Source organism: Fusarium mangiferae (genome assembly GCF_900044065.1).
Source record: "Fusarium mangiferae strain MRC7560 genome assembly, contig: FMAN_scaffold002, whole genome shotgun sequence".
Taxonomy (NCBI): domain Eukaryota; kingdom Fungi; phylum Ascomycota; class Sordariomycetes; order Hypocreales; family Nectriaceae; genus Fusarium; species Fusarium mangiferae.
Genome location: NW_024573922.1, coordinates 1303403 through 1328700, shown reverse-complemented (window position 1 = coordinate 1328700; position 25298 = coordinate 1303403). Strand labels below are relative to the sequence as shown.

Below are 25298 nucleotides of genomic sequence, written 5' to 3'. Positions count from 1 at the left end.
CGGCGCAAGTAAAGGAAAGGAACTGTGGAACGTGCGGCAAGGTAGGGCATAATGCGAGAACGTGTCAAATAGTTGTTTCGATGTCTGGAGAAGAGGAAAGCGATTAGTTTTACTTGATTGCGTGATTTGTTGTGTTCTCATGACGATTCCTGTCTCAAGGGTTAAGATTTTTGTAACACTCGCTTGTTTGTAACACTCGCTTATCATGTACGTTATCGAAAATCAACACAATGTCATATAACAATGATGAGCAAGCTCGCCGAGCTCAAGCTGCGCAGAACAATCAGTGGGCCAGCAACAGCAGCCAGCCCCAAAACCTTGCTCCCTACCAAACAGGCAGTTACTCGAATCCAAATGAGCCAATAATTCACACAACAGGAACCGTCCCAATGAATCTTTTGAACAGCCCTAGCAGTCATTCTATACCCGGGTTACCACATAACCCAGCTCCTCTGAGGAGGACCTATCAAAACCCCAATCGAAAAGAGGATTTGAGAAGGGTAGCTTTGGAAAACAGGACTTATAATCAGGGAGAAAGCTCTCGAGGATATCCAGGTGTCGGCTACAGTGCACAGCCTCCCAACTACTATCCGCAAGCCCCTCAAGATCCGGGACCTGGACCCAGTGGCAGTCAAACAACCCAAACACACATACAACAACCTATGTCCTATCCTGTAGGTCGCCAAGCCCCTCCATCCAACAGGGATGAAGAACGGGAGAGGGATAGAATGGTGAGAGAAGAAAGAAAAAGAAACGGGATGTGCCCAGAATGTGGTCGCCCCGCTGCCCCAGGAAGGACACAGTGTGAGCATCACCTGGCAGGGAATATAGCGAAGCAAAACAAAGCAAAAGAAAGGGGCAAGTGCTATTCGTGCAAACGGAGGGATCCCGTGGCTAAAGATAAGCAATGTCAACATTGCATCAATAAGGCTGCCGCTTATTATCAATCAAGAAAGTAGTTCGGAGTATGGTTGGTCCTGACGATAAGATTTTAGGAATGTCGTTATGCACAGGGACACCTCTTGAACAGTATTCATAGCCACTTAATTGAATCAGCTAGTTTCTCGACCATTAGAAGACTCTTTAATTGTTAAAGCGTGAGGAATTGCAGTTGGACGCGTGATATAAGCATCAGCTGCCAGGTTTATGTGCTCAATACTCATAAACACAGTTCAGGCAACGAACTAACCGCCCACACAATTACCCAATGTAAATACATTGGTCAAATCAACAACAAGAGCCACATGTTGCCATGCACGAGAGGACTGTTAAGCACTGGAAGATGCTAACTCGCGGTTTGTCAGTCAAGACAAAACGATTTAGGGGCGCTGAAGTGACGTGCATGAACAAGAGCAGTCTATCGACACTCAATCACTACCATAAATCTTCAAGCACTAGATCAGTCATAGTTTGACTGCTGTGAAAAGTAGTTGTTTGGACGGCTCTTCGCCTACGAATGTCCGCAGCAAGAAGGTATATATGCTCGCAGACGGTTCACTTGAAATGCTGGGACATGAGCATTCACATGACAATATACACTTCTTACTAAGACATAATAGACCCTCTACTCAACTCCCATAAATTAAAACATATCGTCATAAGAATCGCAGACTTCAACATGACTTCCAACGAAGAATACGGCTATGGCCAAGGCAGCCAAGACAAGGGCAAGGGGAAAGAGACGGAAATAGTCAATCGCTTTCCCAATCCCCCGGAGCCGAATCAGAACTACCCACGGCCGCAAATGCCATATAGATGGCCTACTCCAGTGGTCACAAATGATAACACCGATGATCCCGGTACGTCTGATCAAACACCGGGGCCTCCCACTCCCCCATCCTGGTACATTCCAACTTTATTCCAAGACCGCTTTTGCTTAGGGTGCTTGCGAGTTCTGAAACGCCCTCTATCCGGACCAACTTGTATCAGTTGTGATAGGGTCCCCCGCCTTCAAGCAAGCGGAGCCATGGACCATCCACCAAACCATTACTGCATCGTTTGTGCCAAACGCGCTATGTATCCTGCAATTGTGTGCAGCGAGCACTACGAGAAACAAGACTCTCTGAGAGACTCTGAGATCAGTATTCTCAGCGCACTTCCAATGATGTGCAATAAGTGTGGCAAATGCGAAAAGGAGTCTTTTGAGAAAGAGTTCTGCAACAGGTGCGAGCAGGCACGGAGAATTGAATATCATCAAGCGGTGTTGGCACTGGAACAAGCCCCGAAAGGTAGACCACCAAAATAATACTCAGTGTTCCCAGAGGATGGAGCATGGATTAAGATGCCAGGCTAAAGATAGGAGGTGCATCGGGATACTCTGGAGCTAGATGATTGGAAGAAGACGAAGAAGACGACGACGAAATGGGAAGCCAATGGTATGAAGCACACTAAGCATAGAAAAGCCGAAGAGCTCTAATTCAGTCGTTTTCCTTTGTGAACGATTCCACATGGTCTTTGTCACACGATACCGCGCCAGAGTCGGCTTCCTAGCGACAGCTTTCTCTATCAATATAGCTAACAGGGGAAATGCAGCTGGCTGTTGCACATCACGAACATGTGACTGACAGAATTTCTGTGAGTGAAACATGGGGAAAATACAAAGCTCATATTGAGCAACGTCAGTAGTTGAGATCCATGAAAAAGAATGATATTTCCACGTATTGAATATCTATTTACAGACAATGGCATGACGTCTTGTTCCTTAACTATATTCCAGCAACTCTCCGAATATTAGCTCCTCGTGTCCGGTATCAGAAGATCCCATCGTAATCCTGGCATTTAGTTTATAATTACTCTAGCTTGTGCCTCACTACATCGTCAATGGTCCACAGCCGATACTCCAGTACGAGTGGAGACTCGATGAAGAGATTTCCCTAAAGACAGGGCCTTGTTACCATAATCCCAAGGAAGTAGTCTTGATCTTCAAGTTCTATTTTCTCACTAACATCAACATGACTGATTATACCGAAGCTAAAGTCTAGGTCTTCGCCAACAAGACAGGGAACACCATTAATAGACGGCCCGAACCCGACATTTCGACTAGATACTATCCAGCTTCCACCTCTCAAAGAAGTACCAATTCTGGTCAAGGTCCTTTAAATCTCCAACGATGCCGGCCTTCGTTCTTTCATCGGCTTCACAGTTGATGAGGACAGGATGTACGTCCCTGCCATCAAGATCGGCGACCCATGCATTCTGGAGTGATCGGCGAAGTTCTCAAGTCCAACTCTGCACGTTTCAGACCCGGTGACTTGGTAATGGGACCGTATCGATCCTGGTGTGGCGACAAGATCATTCTCGACATCGATACAGTGCAGCATATCGCCCCTCTCCCAAACAAACTATCTATCACGCATTATCTTGGTGCCTGAATGCCAATTAAATAGTTACCGATTTTTTAATGTAAAAGTCGGGGTATATAAAGTATAATAAATAGATATAAAAAACAGATAGATAATTCGTCGTCAGTTTAATCCATGCTCCTGAAGAATCTTGACCAGTTTCATCTTGTCCTCATCATCAACCTCTACAAACACCTCAACATACTCACAAGGCGAGTACTGCATGCCCGTTTTGTCCGTATACAAGTACTTATCTCTATTTCCAATACCCCTCGCATTCAGCACGTTCAGCATAGCCATAGTAACCTGGCTGCCATTCTCCAGCGCAAGATGCAGGGGAAGCTTCTGCCGGTACCTCCAACTAGACAATGTCTTTGGGATCAGAATCTTGATGGTCTCTTCTAGGCGAGAGAACCACTCTTGTTCCTCGTTGGCAACTTTACACCATGGGAAGGGCTTGGAGTAGCATGTTAGTGCCAGGGGAACCATGAAGCCAAAGTTTTCTTCCTCGTAGTTTGGCTCATGGGTTGAGAGAAGCCAGTCTGTGAAGTCAGGCAGGGCCAGTAGAGCTGCTAGATGAAGCGTGCCGTCATCGGGGAGCATGTTACTGTTGAGTAACTTGAAGGCGTCAAGATTGCCAAGGAAGAGCGATGCTTCACGTGGCGCGATCTCGTCCTCGTCTTCGAAGAGAGCTGTGAACTCAAGTTTGGGCTTCTTCGGATATGAAGCTAGGGAGCTGAACTTTGACCCGGAGATGGTTTGGTTGAGAACGTCGGTGCCATCAAGCTTGAGTAAAGCTTCTAGAACGGGAGCTCGTGATTTGTTGAGGAGTGTGAGAAAGATGGTGGGTATCTTGGAGTCAGGGGTTACATAGTCTGGCAAAGCTGTCATACAATTAGCACTAGTCATTGGGCCTCGGAGGTTGAACCTACCCTTGCTTCCGTGTTTCAACAACTCAAGAATAACATTGTTCCCGGTTTTTAATGGGGATACAAGACACCACATAAGCAACGAAATCTCCTCCTCCTCCCAGTTCTTATGAAGACGATAGGTAATCGTCGCAGACGGCGATAAGCCCGCACCCAACAGTACATCCAGACAGTCAGTGCCGGTTGGAAATTTGCGTATACACTGATACAAAAGCTGGTCTGACAGTCCGGCAATTTGGGATGGTTGCATCTCTAGACAGATCTTGAACCACCTTGTCACGTTGTGCTCTTTCACAATACGGCGTGAAATCGTGGGCAGCACAACGGATAGGTCAGCGTGTTTGCACAGAGCTCGGAAGTGAGATTCCTCTTTGTGTCGTGCCGCGAGATAGAAACAGTGACCATCCTCATCGTTGGGATCAGCACCATGCTCGAGAAGAAGTTCCACTATGGGAAGGTTGGACTCTGGTGAGTCGAGGAAGTGAACTAGCGTGGTGTAGATACTCTTCGGATCGATGTTGCAGGTTAGAACACTCTTGTAGATATTCGCACGAACACTCTGTTCGACTGTGACACAGGGATTCTCTCGTAGATACGGATGCTCAAAGACGAGCTTCGCTGCCTCGTCATGCTCGCCTTTCACGAGGTAACAGCAAAGGAGTTCGAACATCTCCAAGTTGCGCGACTGAAATGCCGCGGCGAACGCTTCGTTATTCTTATAGTTGACCTGGGCGCCATTGTTGAGGAGCAACAAAGGAATTTCCCGATTGGTAGGTTCGTTACGAATTGACACCACAAGAGCTTCAGACATCTGGGACTTATCTATGCCTTGCTTCAAGAGGGTCTCATAGGCCTGGTGTCTGTCCATCGACGACATGGTGGTGTGCATTCGGATATACTCGAAAATATCATTACGCATGGTAGAGTCGGAGACCTGTCGCAGAAGCTTCTGAAAGAGGCCACCTGGAGAGGCCTCAGCCGCAGCCTCCAATGTAGCAAGCTGTATCTGAGCACCAGCGCCATGCTCTAGTAGCAAATTGTAGAGATGTTCATCGTCAGGGTGGCTTTCGAGAACCTTGACAAAAGCGCGAGATATAATCTCAACTGAAATATCCTTGTGGAAAGCAAAGAGACTTCCAAAGATGCCAGTTTTGATGCTTGCCGGTGTATCAGCGTTACTAGCAGCGTCGAATGCCTCCTCGACGGTAGCATCTGTAGCGCCAGCTGAGAGGAGCATGTTGAGGATGATTGGGTATCCTGCGCTATTTGAAGCAGCTGCTTGAACAGCTTCACCGTTATTGAAGTTGACGTTGGCTTTGTGGCCGAGGAGTAGCCAAAGTCCATCCATATTTCCGTCAAGAGCGGCTTGGGTTTCTTGGAGCAGGGCCTTAGACTGTCCGATCTCAGCTGGAGAAACCTTCTTTAGCAGAAGTTCCATAAGATCAAGCTTCTTATCCGAATCCTCGACTTGGCATGCCTCGCGAAAGGCGTTGGAAAGTGTAGCGATGCTGGGGTCGAGAGCAAGAATGGACTTGATGAGGTCCATGTCGTGTTCTCGGACAGCGAGGCAGAGAATCATACCCGATTCCTCATTTATGTCTAAACCATGACGCAATAGGCATGGTAACAGCTCTGATCGTTGTGGGTGGTCTTTGATAAGAGCGTATGTATTTGTGAGAGATGGTTTTGGGGTGGCGCGTGATGCAGCGCTCAGGAAGAGTTCTATGTTGGAGAGGCTGTAGTGCTTTGTATCGATGAGCTTAGGTAACGTAGCAGTGACTGTTGCTTGGGTTGGCGGAGAGGAAGAACACAGTAGCTCCAGAAGTGAAAACTTGTCCATCTCGATTGACATCACAAAAGCCTGGCCAGACGAGTAGTTGACATCAGCGCCGTGCTCAGTCAACAATTGCACAAAGTTGAGTGGGACATCTGATGCGATTGCCTTGAGAAATGTCTCGTTCAGTAGCGGACCAGAGGCGCCCTGCTTGAGAAGAAGGGTCATTATTTCAAGCGCAACAACGTGGCCAAAAGCGGCAATGGTGTTGAACGCAACGGGAAGAGTAGCAGCCAATGCCTCTGCTGTGGGCTTCGCGCTGCATAGCATATTGAGGACTGTGACATCTCCTTTGTTTACAACCTGTACAAGCGGTGAAGCACCAACGTCCGGAGTACAATCAAGCGGCGCACCATTGTCGATAAGAAGCTTGGTGAGATCGGAGTCAACATCACCCTCTTCAGACAGGAGCTGTAGAAGAGCGGTGCCGAGTGACTGTCTTTCAACGCCTTTCTTGATGAGACATTGCATCACCCCGAACCTCATGGCTCTTGGTGATATCTCCATGGCGGTAGGGATAAGAGTTGAAAGTATAGCCGACGCACACTGCCCTTGCAGAAGCAGGCTTAGCACATATAAATCAACAGATATGATAGCTGCGCGAATGGCAGCAGCCTCCTCAGCCTCAACAGATGCACCGTAATGGAGCAGAGTTTGGACAAGGTGTTGTTGCTTCCTCTGGGCAGCACGTACTAGGCATGAGTCAAGCTGTTGTCCTCCCAGACCCATAGAGCCAAACATGTTCATGAAATGAACCATGTCAGGCTCTGGGATGTTATCGGGCAGGTAGCTCAGTACTTGGGATGCAGGCAACGACAGTGTCCCGTGTCTAAGAATTTCCAGGATGTCAAAGTCTAGTTGTGAGACAGCCCATTTCAAAGCGTTGTGTGGAGGTACATCAGCCGCGACACCGGCATACACAAGCAGCTTGACAAGTGGTAAGTGGCGAGCGAGAACCTCCTTAACAAGTTCTTCTCGAGTGACCAGGTTGTCTCCAACAAGACCAGAATGGGAAAGAAGAGTAAAGAAGGCTAGCCTCTGGTTACCATTCTGATATTGAGAAATGATTTCGCAGACCTGGTGACGAATGGCGAAGAAGACCTGATTGGAGTATGCGTAGCCCAGCATCACAGCTGTGGCTTGGTAGCTCTGGAGTCTTAGTGCGCCAAGAAGAAAGGGCTCCGAGACCAGTTCCGGGCGGTGAGATAGAAGCAAGAGAATGAAGGAGAGAGACAATGCTTCTCCTGCTTCTGCCCTTGCGAAATCTTGTTCAAGACATGCCTTCCAATCCGAGGGTGCCATAGAGTTAGGCGCTGATAGTAGAAGCCTCACTAACTCCAAATTCCTTGCTCGTATATGTTGACTGATGAGATCTTGGTAGTCAGAGGCCACTGCTCCGAAGCTCAGTAGAAGCTTCATAGATTCGAGAGATGATCGGGACAGGGCCATGCCAAACGATCTATTCAAGACTCCTTGGCTCGCTTGTGTTTGACACAACAAGTGAACGTAGTTGAAGTTGTCACGGGACGTCACTGTATCCAACCAAGTCATGCCGTTTGAATCGAAGTTCAAGATCTCGCTCATCCTGTTCCTCTTCATCCTCTTCTCTAAGTGCGCATCGTTCAGGTGACCCCAAAGTTCATCCAGTGATGTCAGTGTCGTATGCAACAAAAGAGCCTGCGCAACGCCAGCCGGAGGAAGTGCCTCTTGCGCTAGTAGCGCATTGAAGGCTTTCGCAACTTCATGCTTCGTGAAGCTCCATTGTGAAGTATCGCAAGCTTCGGCCTTTTGTTCTTTGGAACGGAAGAGATGTCGCTTTTGTCGGTCTGGAGGCTTGTAGTTGGGATCTGAGGTTCTCTGTTGTACGAGGAGCTGGCGGGCTGCATCGCGGTTGGTAGTACTAAATGGGAGGAAATCTTGTGCGGGTGGTTCGGTTAGACGGCCCAGGCGGGGAGGGGGTTGGAGTGAGGCTTTGGAGAGGAACCATTCTGCGCGACGAGTATCCGCCATGATGAACTCTCGTTGTTCAAGCAGAAGACGTGGTTGACGATTGAAGAATCATGAAACGTACTGAGGCCAGGTCCCAGATGAAAGCGAAGAGTGCAATGAAAAAGATGGTGTTGAGGCTGATGAGGTCGATAATGAGCAAGGAAAATGCGGCACAGTCTAGACCGACGATTTACCACAATGATTTACAAATATTCAGCCTCGTATAACCGATAAGGCTCTATTTGTGATCCCAAGATAGGCAACCCCGGATGATGGGCTGACAGATGGAGGTAGATTGACTCGGGCAACTTGGCTATGTATCTGGTGATGAACCCCGCCCCAGGCATTCTCAGAACCTCAGTTCACAAGCTCCAAGGCTAATGTTATTAATTAACTGCTATCGGGCGTGGATCCCTGTAATGTCTATTCTCAAGGTCCAAACTGTATGGGCGACCGACATGACTCCACCAAAACAACACTGCCTCCATGAGATCAGGCAGACACGGCATTTCCAGGACTACACCCTCGAACAGGGCGGATTCGTGCATGGATCTGATTGGTCAATCTGAGCCAACAGGGAAGTCTGTGTCGATCAGTGCTGAAAGTGGTAAGGTAACGGGGGCTGTGATTGGACCCGATTATGCGGAATGGAAATAATGGCGCGGAATTGAGGCCTGAGAAACGCCCGGTTTATATGGAGGGCTTCGGTGGAGCTGCGCTTGATATGTCGATGCGCGAAGGAAGCCTTATCGGGCGAAGAAGACGCACTAGGATGCCGAAAGAGCCTAGCATTGCGATAATGAGGAGTAGGTTGATCGACTTCGGTAACGGTATGGAAATAGTAACATAAGTCGAGATGGGCTGAATATATATACTTGCTTCCAATACAGAGCAGCGATATTCTTCAAGTAGTCCAATTCCTCAATACATACCAAAATGAGCGCCCCTCCTCCATACTCACCACCAGGTTCTACTGGAAGTAATGGGGAGACACGAGATATTCGTGCCCTGACTGACACCTCCTCCGCAACCTCCACTGCATCCAGTGCATCTTCAGCGTCTACCATCCTCCCTCCTTATCCCCCAAGCAGAGACCGCGCAGCACCAAGTCGCAGCGATGAACCCAGATCCGTCCCGCCCATCGCCGGCGCTCTCCAACGTCTCCGAACCCCCGGCGACTCCGGAACATCCAACGCTACCTCCTCTGGCACCCGCGAACGTCTCCGCCAGATGGAGATCGAACGCGATGAACTCCGCCGCGCAATGCAGCAGGAGCGCGCCATAAACGATCGTCTCAAGCGTGAGGCAGGCCTTACAGGCCTTTCTGCCGCTGAAGCCAGACTTCGTGTTCTTGAACTCAAGCGGGAAGCTCAAGCTGCTGCCCAAATGAAGAGAACTCCCAATGAGGGAATGTTTAAGGCGGCTTGTGCTACGGACCTGCTGTTTCTTATGGATACTACTTCGTCTATGGGTCCCTTCATCGCTGCTGCTAAAGAACAGGTCAAGAAGATCATGCAGGACATTACCGAGACGTTCTATAATGAGGCAGAAGTGAGGATTGCGGTGGTCAGTTACAAAGATCACTGTGATAAGAATCACATTCAGTTCATCGACTTCACTACTGATGTGGAGAAAGTTAGAGGTTTCATCGATAAGCTGAAAGCTCGGGGCGGCGGTGATGCACCCGAAGATGTCCTAGGTGGTATCCAACAAGCAATCAATGCTTCCTGGAAGAACCAGACCCGATGCATCATTCACATCGCTGATGCTCCACCACACGGGAATATCTTCCATAGTTGGACTGAGAAGAGCGATGATTACTACACTCCTGGAACCGAACCCCATAAGCTTCAGTACCAACCTCTTCTGAAGCAGATGATTGGTCTGAACCTCAACTACGCTCTTCTTCGGATTTTAAGTGCGACTGACAAGATGGCGTACGTTTTCCTCCAGGAATATGCCGCCGCGTCGGCGGACTGCAAGCTTCTAAAGTCAAACCCCCACTACCGGGAGGCATTGAAGGCAAACTCAGGGCCAAGGAGCAGCGTTCTTGGTTCAAGTTCCAAGGGTACTGCAAAAGGTGGTCTGCTATTTGAAGAAGCTGAGCTGGGCACTACGTACAGCGCCCTTCGGCACCTGGTAGTCAAGAGCGTTACAAGCTCTGCTTCACGCACCGCCGTTAGAATGTCAGAGTCTTCCTCTCGAACTGGTGAGAAGGGAACAAAAACTGCTCAAATGTCTCATCTGGACGCCATCGGTGAAGCGGAAGATGATGAGTTCAACGAGAAGCAGAGCGAAGCAATCCTCGAAGATGTGGAGAAGAAGTGGTCTGACCAGAGCTGGTTCGAGGATAAGCTCGTTGTCGAGGGTTTCAGCCCAGATACTGTTGTTCACCGCTCTGGTACACTGAATGACATGATGGCTCACGATGACAACATCAAGTTGAGTGTCATGGAACTCAATGTCCACAAGCGTCGCATGCCCTTTGCTCAAGGCGCTCTACGCCTTGCATACTGCGCCAAGACGACACACTCTACAAACCCATACGTCGTCAAGTCGTTCAAGCGTGGTGGAAAGCGTCTTGCGCATCTTGCCGAGGACATGCGCTGTCAAGCTCTCTGCAAAGCGTTCGCACTAGAGTTCAATGCTCTTACAGGCGATAAGCATTCAATTGACTTTATCGTCACATCATGCCTGAAAGGTAAATCTGGCAATTCCGGTACCGACTATATCTCCCTCGAACCCTTCATCGAGGGCGATTATGTCAAGTACAACAACAACTGCAGCTACGTCAACGAGGATAACCCAGACGATGAATTCAATAAGGCAGCACAGGCCTTTTCACACTTCACCTACGAAAGATCCTGGGGAAGCTTTCTGGTCTGCGATCTTCAAGGCGTGGGGCACGTCCTCACAGACCCGGCTATTCACACTCTCGATCCAGAACGCTTCAAACTCGCAGACACAAACCTCGGAAGAGAAGGTTTCAAATTCTTCTTTGCGACACACGTCTGCAACGAGATCTGCACCCAACTCGAGCTCAAGAGCAAAGCATCCATGATCACATCCGAAAAGGCGTCGTTCCGCGAATGGTGGCCTACCATTGATTCAACAGCCTGCTGTTCGAACAAGCTCTGTGGAAAGATTATACAAGTTACCAACGCTAATAAGTCGGAAGAGTTTCCAGGCTGTAATTGGTGTGATACATGTTGGCCGCAGCTGGAGGCTACCAAGGAGAAGGTTATTTGTGTGGCGCCGGGGACGCATCATGAGTTTGATGTGTCAAGGTTCTATTGGGAGAGCCAGGGGCGGGTGGCGCCGAGGAAATGTGAGGGGCATAGGGAGAGGGATGAGACTGTGGCGAGGACGGCGGTCATGGGAGGGAATTTCTTTGGCAGGCTTAGAGGAGCTACAAAGAAGAAGTCGATTTCCGGCAAAGCATGGTGATAGCTTTCTAGATGTAGTGGATTATTTCAGTTCTATTCGAGTATAGATAGGTACATTGATACTTCCTTTGTTCCCTTGGTGCTTTATAGGGTGCAAGCCTCAATTGACCACTCCAGCGCTCATCACTTTTGGAATACGACGCTACAGCGTCCTATGTGCTTCTGCCCTCTCCACTGACTCACGGATCTTGTAGTAATTCCTTCGCAGTAGGTCTATCTTCAGGCATCCATGTCAAAACACGTCGCAGAAATGCAATGAAGCCCGTGCTGTCTTTGAGCCGTGTCTCAAGCTCTTCCAGTGAACGGCTTTTCGGAATAGGTGCCAATCCAAGCCACTTGCCTGTTACAATGCGTTAGTGATCACTAGGAGTAGATATATGTTCAACTTATCAGACATACCTTGGTCGTCCCAGAAGTCAGATGCTCTCTCGACATTGCGTTGCAGAAATTCCTGGGGTGGTGGGCCAAGTGTCGCTATAAGCTCTGCGAGGTGTGCTGCGTCGTACATGTCTCCGTCTTCATCTTTCGTTGTGAATAATCGGGTCGGACCAAGAAGGTCCCAAGCTGTTAGACCAACGCTCCAGATATCCACTGGGCGGTTCCAGGCAATGCACATGATAACCTCGGGCGCGCGATACTGGATCGGCATGATATCGCCTGCAAAAGGTCCAGTTCCAGTCCTGGCTTCACCAAAATCTGATAACAGCATGGGGCCTGGCTTTGGGCGCATCAAACGTGAGGGGTATATGGTTCGGCCCTCTGCGACATTTTTCCGGTGGACGGGTGACTTGAGCTCCATATCTACCAACGGTTCAAGCTGGGAATCATCGTCTAGACCGAGCAGCAGATTTCCTGGGTGTATATCTTTCAAGAGTGTCAACTCTGCAAGTGGGGAAAAAAAGATTCGGGGACTGACCTGTGTGTACTAGTTGTGCTTCCTTATGGATAAAGTCGAGGGCCTTGAGTAGCTCCTGAATGGCTCCTCTCACAAAGTTTTCATCGAACCCGCCGTCTGGTCTAAAGACTTGCTTGGAATCGCGGAGGCTCATCTGAGCGGGTTGCATCACTAAAACTTTATGGCGGCCATCCGGACCACTGATCTCGAAAGAGTCCAAAAGGTGTCTGATGTTGTTCCGCCCAGGATGATTGGATTTCGCGAGTATTGGTGACATTATTTCATACACGGGAAGTTCCCGGTGCTGCCGGGAGGTATGTACATAGATCTTGAGGGCGACATATTTGCGGTCCCTGTACATGCGATTAGCCGGGTATGAAAGATTGCTTCCCTCGTGCATCACTTACCGCAAGTCTCTGGCGAGCCATATTGTTGATGAGCTCCCATAGCCCAGCTTCGTCACCGCTTGATATCTGCCCTGTAAGACTTCTCCAATTTGGACTGGATAAAACCGCGAAGCCTCGTAGCCGGGAATTTCCTCCTCTTCAACTTTTACATTCTGGTCAATCAAGCCATACGCAGTTGTTCGACACGTAAGCGGATGCTCAAGAGTCGTATGCGCATAATCTGGCTTCGGCACCACTTGGGTAGATGACTTTCGCGTCACCGAATTCGGGTATTTCGGAATGGCTGATAGTGAACGAACAGAGCGATTTACAAGCCTTGGTAGAAGATGTGGGAGATTTTCGAGGTGTCTGCGCGATGCCATGGTGACTCGCTGTGTTGAATTGTGTTATCGGTGAGATGTTTTGATGCTTGCAAGCATCGGCGGAAGCTCGGAGATGGTCGCCCGAGAAACACCACCAACGTATAAACAAAAGAAAGGTGAGGAGGGTGGGAGGGAAAAACAAAAATAGCGTTTTGGACCCTTTTAGAATTGCATGGCAGATAAAAAACTCAATGCAACGTGTATAGCCAGAACTCTGCTAAGCTGCCGAGTGCGGACTGTCACGCAGTGTAAAAACTGCTGAACCAGGAAGCTAATCTTATTGAATCTTAAGGGATAATAACTCATTAATGATTATTAAATTGCATAACTGTTATTTTCATAATAAATATAAAATTTGCTAATTAGCTATACATTATTATCTAGATAATGATAAATAATTACTCTCGTCGTGATAACGGACTGGTATAATCTTGTAAGGCAAAGTAAACTGCTGCATTTACAATTGCCAGAACTCCAGTTATGTATTGGCCTATGCCAATCGCTTTATCGAAATCAGCACACAGCCAGGTAATAGCAAACACAGCAATGCATATCAGTGCGCTCGATATACCAAGCATGCTCTTAGCCCAGCCGCTCGGTCGTTCGACTATATGCACGCCCCAGCCATACGTAATTCCAGAGGCAAGACCAGAGCTGCTCGTGAAGATGCTAGATCCTAGCTTCTTAGGTAGGCGAGATAGGAAAATGTCTTCTGCGTGTGCTGCAGGGTTATCTTGACGGCCAGTTTTTTGTCTTGCCTCTTCCAAGTAGTGCAAGAAAATGTGATCCGGCATTGGAGGCAGCGGCTGCATCGGACACTCAAAGTAGTGATATCGACCCTCATCTACCTCTTTGGCAGGTGGTATCTCCATTGGTTTGCTGTAGATGCCCACTCTATGCCTGCCCATGACCTCAAACTAAGAGCCAAGGTTAGTTGATATAGCTAGGAATTTCAAGAAGAACTGACATGAACAAAAAAGACGTCGCTGGGCTTAAAGAACCAGCCTTTAATGGTGGCTCCAAAGGTTGATGTCTTGATCTCTCGGTAGCTATCCCAGATCTTTTTAAATAACTGGCCATCTGTTGTAACGGATGATATGTTGATCTCGCCCAGTCTAACAGAGTGTTTTCCAACAGTAACACAGAGTTCGAAAAACTTGGGTACGCCAACCCTCTCAGAATTATCTAACGATCTGATATTTTGACGTGATGAGACTCGTCCGTTGTTATTCGACTGTGTCTTCCTTCTTTGAGAGGGCTGACTTGGGGATTCTCCGCTGGCAATGGAGATTGCTGAGTGAGTGTCTTGTATACTTGAAGTAGATGGGGTGGATGATTGGTGAGAAGCATCTGTGGCGTTGGAGTTCTTCAAACTATGAAGCTTGTTTTCTAAGGCTGCTAAGGCGAGGGGATGAGAGTTGCTGAAGTTAGCTGCCAGACTATGGCCACATGACTACCATGCTGATGAGCATACAGTGGAAGAAAGAGAGGAAGAAAAAGGACTCACACATGTCCAGCTTATTCGCCGATAGCCCGGAGGAACAGCGCTCTCTCTATTCCACTGGAGCCGCCATGGAATGAGACCTAAAAGTGATGATGGAGCGTGGCTGGCATGCGAGATGTTGCCCCATGTCGTATAATGGATAAGGTTGCGTAAGTATGAAGCTCTTGCTACCGTTGGACGCATATGCCTCACTATAGATTGTGAGTAAGTGTTTAGAGATATTCGATATTAAGACAGGCAGTATATTACCAGGGGAATGGTTGCCTTGGAACCATCGTGATAGGATGATGATACCAAATGATAATGCGATAAAACTAAATATAAATACCACAAGCGGGATTTTGCGAAAGAAGTAGACAAAAGGGGATATAGAAAGGAACAAATCAAAAGTGTCTGATGTGGATGGATCCTCCTGTGTACTGCTGTCTTGATCTTCCGCAGTTGAACGACCACGAATATTTGACTCTAGGTAGTAGTTAGCAATCAATAATGGAATATGGTATAAGAATACCTGGTCATCAGAAATGGAAAATAATGGCATCTTTTGCTGTTATACAACTATGCTTTTAGAGAAAGCGAAGTGCAATAAGGATAGTAACTTGATGACTAGATCGGGATACATACCAACAAAAGACCATATAGGGATCGCGAGTCCTACGAGAGGAACTATCTGGCCAAATGACCAAATCGATATATCGTCTTGCAAGTAGGGTCTGTAGTCTGTAAAGAGCTTCTTGATTGCAAAAAGATTTGTGACAAGTCGAACAAGACCATGCGCGAAGCAAGCAAAACGGATCGTCCTGGATATCTTGCGTCCCAAGGAAGCCATGGTGCCAAACCCTAACAAAAGCACGAGTAGTATGCCCAATGCATCGCTGGCAAGACTTAGATACTCAGAAAGAGGCTTCGGCTCAATCATGCGATCAGTCCCAATGGGTGGATGCATATTCCCTCTCTCTAGCCATATTAGCTCATCGGAAACGGATTCGTTACTCAAGGCAAGACAGGTGGAAATGACAAATGATTCCAGGGCCATCAAAGCAACGACGACATGGTGTCTGACGCTAGGAGAGGTGATCCCGATCATGAGCATAAGAGCAGAGACACTGCCCATTGATACGTATAGTTGACCAGACTTTCGTGTAAATGCGGAAGATATCTCCCAGGATATCAATGATGATAAAGCTATAGCTGTGGTTGTCACAGCACTCTGGTCAAGCAGAGCGACACCCATTTGCTGGAGGGGGCCATGTTTACCGGCCAGGCGAGATGATGAGGATCTGCTGCAGGCATGAAAGGAGGAGCCGGCGGCAACAAGTAATGAGAGTGCCGCTGTAAGTCCAAAATTCAGTACAACCTGGAAGAGAGTTAGTTAAGGAGCTGCCCGGGTGATTATAGTCGATGATGAACTAACACCAGGACCAGCGAAATCAGGCGATGCTACCCATTCGAGGTCGGGGTCTTCAGATGAATCGAATGGGACAAGCCTATCTGGGGCCAGCGTATCCATATGTAATTGAGGCTGAAAACAGATAACAAGTAGACTGAGATGGTGAATCGTTTGTCCCCGGCACATGTGCTTAGAAAAGTTGGTATACTGTGTTCTTGAAGTTGATAATTAAGTTCTGATAAAAATCTTAATAATTATAAGGTATTTAGCTAACCAAAAGTACAGGGCTGTGCTGTGCTATTTGTGGGGCTGTGCCATGCTATGTGCAGGGCTATGCTATGCTGTCGTTGGGGCTGTGCTCTGTTTGCTAATTAACTGGCAGTTAACCCCATAGTATAATTACTTGATCTTTTGAGTTCTTATTAAGGTTATAATTATTATTTATATATAAAATAAGAGGTAGTTTCAAATTTATATAAATTAGATAATAATGCAGATATATTTGTTCTATTCATTATGTCTTCCATCGAATAAGCCAGTCCTCGGTCAACTGGCCTGCATTGCTGGTAGCAGTATAAATAGGCGAGAACCTCGATGCTTAACTGGTATCAAAGATTGGGGGTGTAGTTGGGCACTAAGGAGGCTTGGGAGAGAAGTTAGGTGCGCCACGCTAATATGCTCAAGAGAAATTATGATAGGCAGTCCGCGATCCAACATCACGGCGCTGGCGCGATCCGGATCGTTCCCGGTGCATAGTGCCTATTTGCGCTGGAAGAGAGTCAAGAACCGCTGAACATAATACTTAGTATTGAATTGTTTCTGGATTACTATCGACCTAAAACCGGTCGGTTGAGTAACGTCATGACAGAGGTGTAAACCACCCACGGCAGATGACACGCCTAAGATGACGCGGATTCTCTAAGTCCAAACTCCTCTATTCTCAAATATCTTCCAAGGGATCTGGAATGTTGCAGATTTTTATTCTAGGTATGGCTTTTAGATCACAAATGTTGAAAATGAACCTGGTTTGGAACGGCATGTAGAAGAATGTCCGTATTCTGCCTTTGTTCACGTTTTATCAAGGTTTATCCTAAGCCAATTAGTTAAACATGCTAAATAAAGATGAGTAATGATCACAGTGAGTACAATTGTATGTTCAACTGAACATGCGCCTTTACCCCCTCAACATTATCACAGTTCTTGTTAACCCCGTCTCGTTTACAAGTTACCAAGTAGTTGAACTTTGCATCGCTTGCTCACGAACAACAGCAGCTGTTCATTGTTTCCTTCAGAACATCACAGCCTCTATTTCTATAAGTATGTAGTTAATCCTCCGAAGATGCACTTCATTCCTCATCAACTCGCAACAACAAAACAATTATGACGTTGACTACAAGACTTGCTATACCCCTTAAACCTACGACCAACCTTTGGCAATCTTGAGACAGACCTCTGCTTTCATCAAGAGTAGCCTTTCTCGGTAACAACAAGCCCCTCAGTTTACTTTACTTAGCGAAATCCCACCAATACTATGGATTCTGCAAAGGCTACCCGCACCATTTCCAACCTCGCACGTCTCGTCGACCGTGACGAGGCGCTTATCAACGACTGGGACGAAACTCGAGCACCCCGTCGCCTTCTTCCCGATGGAATCTACGACGAGACCCCACGCCTCAGCAAGGTATATGTCAAGGCCGACCCAAGATATGCTGCAGTCAGGAAGCAACCTGTAATCGGGCGAGCCTTTTCTCGCACCTTCATTGGTAAAGTTCAACAAGCTGCTCAGTTCCCGGTTGCGAGAAACTTTATGATCTGTCATTCGATTCCACAGGACTGTGAGCTTGGGAAGCCCTGCAACCACTGGGGCATATTGGATGAAGCGGATTGGTACAACCACCCTGAATCCCTTTGTCTTCAGGTCGTTGCTGTGCAGAGCGACTTTGTTGCTCGGGGTCAGAGCGGCTTTGGTCTGGTTCACATGTTTGATGACCAGGAGCCTGAGCAGCTCAAGATTGCTACTACGCCTGCATATATCTTCCAATGTCTGAAGCCGGACTTTAGCGTCCTTGAGCGAGTTGGGTACACGGTTGTTTGCTGGAGACTGGTTGATTCTTCTCCTAATGCGGAGAGCAAGTGGATGGATCAGTATGGACGTTGCATGTAAGACATCATAGTCAAGTTGTAACTAGGAAGTGTTTGTGAGATCTTAAGGGCAGGATTCCAACGAATATATTCGGGTTTACTTAGTTAAGTTAGCTCAACATAGCAATATGCAGTGGCCCGAGTAAAGAATTTGAGTTTCATTTACGCGTAAAGTAGTGAAAAGTAGTGATTGCCTCTTGAGCATTTATCGAATCTCAATGCTGTGGACATGAGTAAATGAGGATGGCTACTGTTTCACTTCGTCATTGTGTTAACCTGTAGCTGTGTGTCTTATCTCCGATGATTCCCAGAAAAGTACTGATTCGTGGTAAGTGCGGATAAGAATGCCACACAAATCATTGGCTCAAGAACTAATAGGTACATGCTAAGCTTTCGCTAGGCAGTTATAACAAGGAGCAATGAAACGCGAATCAGTCTTAGGTGCAGGAGGAGTGCAGCAAAAGAAGGCTTAGCAGTTGGTCAAAGTGCGACGCGAGGATTTCTCGTGCTAAATTTGGCTCCTCTTAGCCAATCGGACATGGGGATTACCGAGCTTCAAGGGCTTACCCTGCACCTCAGAAGTCAGCCATCGCAGGGATCATGATCCTCCATGTTACGAAGGATGGACGGGTTTAGGTAGATAAATGCCCACATTTCCTGATTTCTGGGCATCAGAGTGACCAGGGCAGAACTGCTCAACCGCCACGATGCATTCCTCGTGGTTTTCATATCCCGTCACGAGACCTTATCCGTTTCGATGGTTTACTCCTGTGGCTATCGCCGGCGGTTTGATATTGATGGTACTGTTTACGATCATCAATCTCGCGTCGAGTGCATTTTATCTCAAGCCGATCTTCACTGATGATCCTAACGGTACAACTACTCAATCAATCCGGTAGGTGCAGAAAGCGTCTGCTCTCACTAGCATCATAATAATTTTGCGCAGGTGGTTCATGAAAGCCCCTCTGAACTGGGACAACAATATGAAAGTCAAATGCCAGCCCAAGATTTTGTCTGTCGGTGATCGCGTTTTCTCCACCAACCTTGGGTTTCAATATTCCGTCAAGGCTCTCACCTCATCAGACGATGACTCAGACTTTCGAAAGACATACCCTTCCATCGCATATTTGAACAATACTCTCGAAGATTGCTATCTAACAAAAGTCGACATTAATCTCCGAAAATCAGATGCCAGGGCGTCAAAAAGCTGGTGGCTATCTTGGATCACGACATTCACCGACGCTACAGCCTCTTGCAATGTCATGACAAGTGAAGGCCTTGTGAACATTACTCTTGGTGTTGAATACACTGGTCAGAGTGATCACATATATGATTATGTTATTGAAGATGACTACAAGACTCATGCGAGTACCTGGTGGGGAACAAGGTTGCTGAATATCTATTTCACGGGTATCCTGACAACCATGTCGCAGACCCAAGATCTAGGGGATGATTCATATTGGATGACGGGAGGCATCACATTCACAACGAACCCAAACATAAAGGAGTAAGTAATTTCCCAAGGACATTATGTTCATATCCTGACAAGAGTCAGCATTCGCGACCCGAAACTGTTTAACCTCGCTGGCTGGTTTCTTTCCTCTGATGGGTTCATCCAAAATGAACGTGAGTTTCTTTCTTCCTACCCAGGCTTCCCTATACTAACAACCCGAAGCTCTCAACGATACCTCTTTCATAAAGACCGACCCAAAGGTGAGTTCATATCAACCGTGTGACTCCAAATACTAACAGAGCCCAGAATCAGTTTCTCCCCGTGGTTTGGGAAAGCCTCCACTACACACGGATTCTTCACTCCCTCATCGCGGTTGACCTCGGAAACAAGAACGCCCCCAACCTGCTTCTGGATGAAAAGAATCTGCAATACGCCATTCTTCCACCCGATGATCCAAATCGCAAGAACGGCTCTTTTCTTAACGGCTCATCGTTAACGGGCCAAGCTTCGCGCTATGCCCAAATCCCAAAGCCAGGAGCACCAATTCCAGCAACGGAAAAGAACCTTGTTCTTCTAAACGAAACCTATGACCGGTTCGCTAGTGAGATGGGACCTCTGGGCTGCAACAATGCTACCATAGTTTCGCAGTACCTCTGTTCTGTGCCGCAGAGTAAGAGTCCAGGTGTCATGCTCTTGGCCATCCTTCTTGCAGATCTTGTGTTTCTGCAAGCGGCATGGGTCATTTATAATTGGATTGCTGGAACCATGCTGTCTGCGTCGCAGATGCAGACATGTCAGGGCTGTGTTGGAGGTCCTGTTCAAATTGCTGAGAAGAATGGGTCTCTGAATCATAGGAAGGCCACGGCGACTTCGGGCAGCTACGTGAGTGTTAGTGTTGATGAGGGGGCTGGCAGTAGCTTGTTGGTGAGGGAGGCTAAGTGACGGGAACGACGTAAATGATAATGATGACAGGGAACTCAAAATATAACCCTAAGAGTGCCTCTTTTTCTATAATGAAGACCTTCTACTTTGGCACGCCAAGCTCTACGAGAGCTGTCGCTGGTCCAATTCTGAGCCAGTTGTCGATCTCATCTTGGGTTGCAACAGCGATAACACCATTATTCCAATAGCATTCGCCCCAGCCTCTTTGTTGACAGCCGCTCTTCGCCTTGGCAGTACAAGAATTCATCTTTGCGTGAGCAAGAAATTGTGTGGGACCGCAGCATGAGAAGGTGAGCTACTAGCATGCTCAGATCGTCCTTCGCCAACTCCTGCAACCTTTCTAAGTAGGTCGTTGTAAATGTTAACCAGGTGGTCTACGCCATGTTTCGAGTGTCCAAAGCGATTATAGAACCATTGAAATGGGACATCATATCAGCATCGAGGAAAGATGCAAAGCTATTGTTCGGATTTGGAATCAGCTGCATATGCTTGTGCAGTCGACTGCATCCTCCATCTCGTCCACAGTTGAAAAATGCGACATAGTCTTCACCCATTGTACTCAAAACACTTCATGCCGCTGTTGTATCGTCCCTGTTCAAAGTTTCGTATTGCCTTTGGTGACCGTCTGAAGTTAGAAGCATTAGATGAGGACTAGCGAAGCAGAATTTGTTGGCGACCAGGACATGCGACAAAGATTAATCGCTCGTTGGTTCATGGTTGGAAAGAACTGTCAACGTTCTCGAATCTCCAAAGATGGACAAATCACTCATCAAGGCTAAATTTTACAGCCTCGTCCCAGCGAGACTGGTGTTTTACGACCAAGAGCAAAAGACCTTCGAATACTTGGATAGAGGATTGAAGGTACAGGCCAACGACTGTACAGCCTGGCGCATTGTACTGACACTCTTGACCGCAGTTTCAGTTCTTCTTACTGAAGCTCTGTCAAAGAAGCCGACGATCCAAACAGCTAGAGCGCAGGTACAGCAAAATAACGAATCGCCCCAGCAGAATCGAGGCGGGGGTGATATAGCACCGCTGGTTATGAGATCTGTGACGTTGGCAGCACGCGAAAGCGTTGAAATAATGCACCGGGATATATTTGCACCAGGCGCATATTCCACGTCGCTCTTATCATCATCATGGCCCATCAGTCTATGTTATACTCCTTATTGAATTACAGAGGCGTGTAAACTCCTAAGCCAAGCCAACAGAATCATACAAACCAAATTTAATATATCACGTGATAACTGCGTAGTTAAATCCGAATCTCGATCACGGATCAATGATCCTCCGTGACGCACTCTCCATATATGGCAGGGGTGAGTGTCCACACCTCATGGGCTTCTTCTTTTTAAAAGTTCATCTTCACTCTACTTCGGTATCGCGGGTTTTTCCCCCCTTCCCTTGAAAGCATCTACCTGATTGACTGTTGTAACCTTATATGATGACATTATGTTCGTTCCCAAGAATATCACGATTGTCGGCCGTTCAAAAAGCACAAACAATGTCGGCCCGAGTTAAGCAATGGCAGATAATGAATCGATGGGAATAACGCAATGGACACTCTAGGCTTGACCTGGTGAGTCCGGAGTGAATCGTTGAGTGATGATCGCATGGATCAATTCCTCTTAAGATAAGACAATTTTAGCTCGAGTTTCTCGTATCCCGACTTATCAATCTTATGGTGCACGGTTCGCGTCCATTGGCGTTTGGCGAGGCTCAAGTAGAACCCGTAAGGTGGGTTCTCCAGTCGAAAAGTCTCACAACTCCTGCCAGATACGGTCAAGGATACTTCTTCAACCAATCCTTTGGGTTGAGGCAATTGTCTAAGCCCACGTGCCAAGCTGCCAAGCTCGATGGACACAACCTTGTTCCACTAAAAGCTCCATCTGATAAGCTTAAACAGGTCAAAGTTGCCACGAGGTGGATTTGCCAATCAGGCGAAGTCGGTGACACAAAGGGTTTGGCTGCTAGAGTGCAAGTATATAAGGAAAAGAAAATGTCCAATAAATCTTTTGTATTTTCGTGCTCTTTAAATCTCCTGCAAACCCCGGACAGCATGGATCAGAACCCAATGAAGGACGATGTGCCAGACGGCGAAAGACCAGTGATGACTGACATCAACGTCACTGAAGTGGGCAACCCGGCCTTTAATCACCTGCGGATTCCCGCCAAGTACAAATGGACTGCACTTTGCTTCGTCGTTGCCCTCCCAATAGGGCATACCTGGACAGGCTCAGCCCTAGGCCCACTCAAGAACACTCTGCGAGAAGAACTAGACATCAGCAATACTCAATTTGGTGTTATTAGCAGTGCAGATGCTTTTGTCAACACCATTTTCCCCATTGTTGGAGGCCTGATCCTGGACTGGTGGGGTCCTAACATCGTCACGCTATTCTGTACAAGTTTTATCCTTGTCGGATCCGTTGTTGCGGCTGTTGGTGTCCAAATCGGACTTTGGAGGTTGCTTGTTTCTGGGCATGTCCTCATGGGCTTTGGTATTGCGGTTTTAGATTCCGCAACGCAAAAGGTATTCTATTCTCTTGCACATCACATGGAAAAGTACTAATAGTTGTTAAGTTCTTCTACCATTGGTTCGGTGCTTCTGGGCTTGCCTTGGCGTTTGGGCTAGAGAGTGCCATTTCTAGCACTGTCGGCCTCGTCTCTGGCATGGTCGCCATCCCAATCCGAGATCGCACGGGCTGGTATGGTTGGACGTTCTGGATCCCTGTTGTCTTTTGCGGACTTTCTTTAGCTATGAACATTTCATACGTTTGCTTCGAACGATTTGTGGTCCCGAAAAAGTACCGGTTAACCCCAGGTCGCGACGCAGCAATCACTGAGAAGCATCTGACGATTAAGCGCAACTTCTCCTGGGAACTTTTGTTGACTCTGCCCTGGGCATATCTTATGCTACCAGCCACTCAATTGCTACAGAGCGGCGCAGCGGGTGGATTTAATACCAGCTCGGCCGACATCATATTCCTGAAGGGGTATACAGAGGAAGTAGCTGGCTATCTCTCGACAGCACAGAGAATTCTTCCGATTGTTCTGAGTCCAGCGCTAGGCTTGGCTATAGATAAATATGGCCATCGATTTCACTATGTCGCCGCGTCTCCGATCCTATGGATCATCGCTTGTTCTCTCCTAGGCTTCACGGACGTCCATCCTACCGTCGCCCTAGTTTTCTCCAGCTTAGCGGGGGTTATTAACTCGATGCCATTGCAGATCTGCATACCTCTCTTGGTAGCTGATCAAACCAAGATCGGTACTGCTTTTGGTATTTGGAGAGCATTCAATAATTCAGGCTCAACTATTGTAAGCTCAGCGACTGACCAAACATTAAGTACTCAAGCTAATACCTCTAGATGGATGTTATCTTTGGTGTTCTACAAGATGGAACCGAAGACAACGGTTACTACAAGGTTCTCCTTGTTGCCATTGGCATCAAAGCTTGGGCTTTTGTGTTGGGTGTATCATATATCATCGTCGACTACAAACTTTTAGGAAAGGGGATGACTATGACGCGAGTCCAACGTGAGGCGAAAGAAGCCGTGATCGAGGATTGTGACGCAGATCCCTTAACTCGCAGGAGGTCGAAGCCTTGGTTCACTGCTTTGACTTTTGGCCTTCTGGTCGCTATCATCGCGAGTGCATGGGCAGTCTTCCTCAAATACCTGATCTGATGATTAGGTAAATGAGATATTGGTACGTCACGTCACATGGAAACAACCCTTCCTGTCCAAGGACATCTTGGTTGTATTGTAGACTATGCTGTATCAAGCCTTACTACACCGTATACCGTGTTCAATTGGATGCAAGCCTGGAATGTATATCGCTAGGTGGTTCAATGTTGCAGATCATTGGTGGTGGCATTTGGTTTGGTTTTGGTTCTTTTACCCTTGTAGTTGCTTCCACGACTATGCACGTTAAGAGGGACCTGGTGTTTGATTCGTGGTACTCCCACTTTGCCAACGTCTAAAGATGTCATAATGCTTCTTATCGATAACCATACTTAGAGCTCATTCACGTAACAGTCTACATAGAAAACGCGGGGAAGCTTGGTCAGTCTAGACTGTCCCAATTTTGATCTGCATCCATCAATGAATCAACAGCATGCTACCTGACTCCTCGCCATTGTGGATCTAACTCCAATGGTCAGTCTCTACTTTTCAAACTCTTCAAGATAGCTAAGTAACGCTCGCCGCAAAAATTCACCTTAGAGCCTCCGAACGAGGCCACAATTTTCAGCAAGAGTGCTTAAAAAGCACCTACAGAGATCGTAGGCTCCAGTCAGACACTGGAATGGCGTTGTTACTTTTTAAGAGTTTACGAAGTCAATCAGAATAGAGAGAAGCGATACACTGCAGATTATAATGCATGTAATAGGAGAGGTGTTATACCTCCTGGCACTAAAGTCTATCTTAAGGGTATAATAGACATATAGAAGATTACTTATTAATATAATTAAGTAATTACTATATAGGTTTAATAGGCCTAGAGGTTAAGAGGTAAATTTAGTATTCTTTATATTTAAGAATATTTCCTTTTAAGAATATTATAAAAATATAACGTACATGATAAGCGAGTGTTACAAACAAGCGAGTGTTACAAAAATCTTAACCCTTGAGACAGGAATCGTCATGAGAACACAACAAATCACG

The 25298-nt window shown here is 47.3% G+C and overlaps 7 protein-coding genes across 7 annotated transcripts; 4 read left to right on the top strand and 3 right to left on the bottom strand.

Moving 5' to 3' along the window:
* Nucleotides 1-3464: 3464 nt before the first annotated feature.
* On the bottom strand, nucleotides 3465-8114 carry FMAN_06255 (uncharacterized protein; the record flags this gene model as incomplete). The annotated part of the gene is made up of 2 exons (XM_041826989.1): nucleotides 3465-4225; nucleotides 4274-8114. 2 exons carry the CDS (start codon nucleotides 8112-8114, stop codon nucleotides 3465-3467), a joined length of 4602 nt encoding a protein of 1533 aa, XP_041677996.1.
* Nucleotides 8115-9029: 915 nt separating this feature from the next.
* FMAN_06256 (uncharacterized protein) lies at nucleotides 9030-11540 on the top strand (the record flags this gene model as incomplete). The annotated part of the gene is made up of 1 exon (XM_041826988.1): nucleotides 9030-11540. The coding sequence occupies one exon, from the start codon at nucleotides 9030-9032 to the stop codon at nucleotides 11538-11540; it is 2511 nt and encodes an 836-aa protein (XP_041677995.1).
* A 178-nt stretch (nucleotides 11541-11718) lies between these two features.
* Nucleotides 11719-13203, bottom strand: FMAN_06257 (uncharacterized protein; the record flags this gene model as incomplete). Its single annotated transcript, XM_041826986.1, has 4 exons — nucleotides 11719-11879; nucleotides 11939-12403; nucleotides 12456-12787; nucleotides 12842-13203. 4 exons carry the CDS (start codon nucleotides 13201-13203, stop codon nucleotides 11719-11721), a joined length of 1320 nt encoding a protein of 439 aa, XP_041677994.1.
* Nucleotides 13204-13601: 398 nt separating this feature from the next.
* On the bottom strand, nucleotides 13602-16283 carry FMAN_06258 (uncharacterized protein; the record flags this gene model as incomplete). Its single annotated transcript, XM_041826985.1, has 6 exons — nucleotides 13602-14120; nucleotides 14171-14656; nucleotides 14711-14898; nucleotides 14957-15172; nucleotides 15332-16064; nucleotides 16122-16283. 6 exons carry the CDS (start codon nucleotides 16281-16283, stop codon nucleotides 13602-13604), a joined length of 2304 nt encoding a protein of 767 aa, XP_041677993.1.
* A 1345-nt stretch (nucleotides 16284-17628) lies between these two features.
* FMAN_06259 (uncharacterized protein) lies at nucleotides 17629-18261 on the top strand (the record flags this gene model as incomplete). Its single annotated transcript, XM_041826984.1, has 1 exon — nucleotides 17629-18261. One exon carries the CDS (start codon nucleotides 17629-17631, stop codon nucleotides 18259-18261), a length of 633 nt encoding a protein of 210 aa, XP_041677992.1.
* Nucleotides 18262-18946: 685 nt separating this feature from the next.
* On the top strand, nucleotides 18947-20634 carry FMAN_06260 (uncharacterized protein; the record flags this gene model as incomplete). Its single annotated transcript, XM_041826983.1, has 5 exons — nucleotides 18947-19134; nucleotides 19186-19746; nucleotides 19795-19865; nucleotides 19915-19952; nucleotides 19999-20634. 5 exons carry the CDS (start codon nucleotides 18947-18949, stop codon nucleotides 20632-20634), a joined length of 1494 nt encoding a protein of 497 aa, XP_041677991.1.
* Nucleotides 20635-22693: 2059 nt separating this feature from the next.
* FMAN_06261 (uncharacterized protein) lies at nucleotides 22694-24320 on the top strand (the record flags this gene model as incomplete). The annotated part of the gene is made up of 3 exons (XM_041826982.1): nucleotides 22694-23164; nucleotides 23215-23952; nucleotides 24003-24320. The coding sequence occupies 3 exons, from the start codon at nucleotides 22694-22696 to the stop codon at nucleotides 24318-24320; spliced, it is 1527 nt and encodes a 508-aa protein (XP_041677990.1).
* Between the last annotated feature and the right edge of the window lie 978 nt (nucleotides 24321-25298).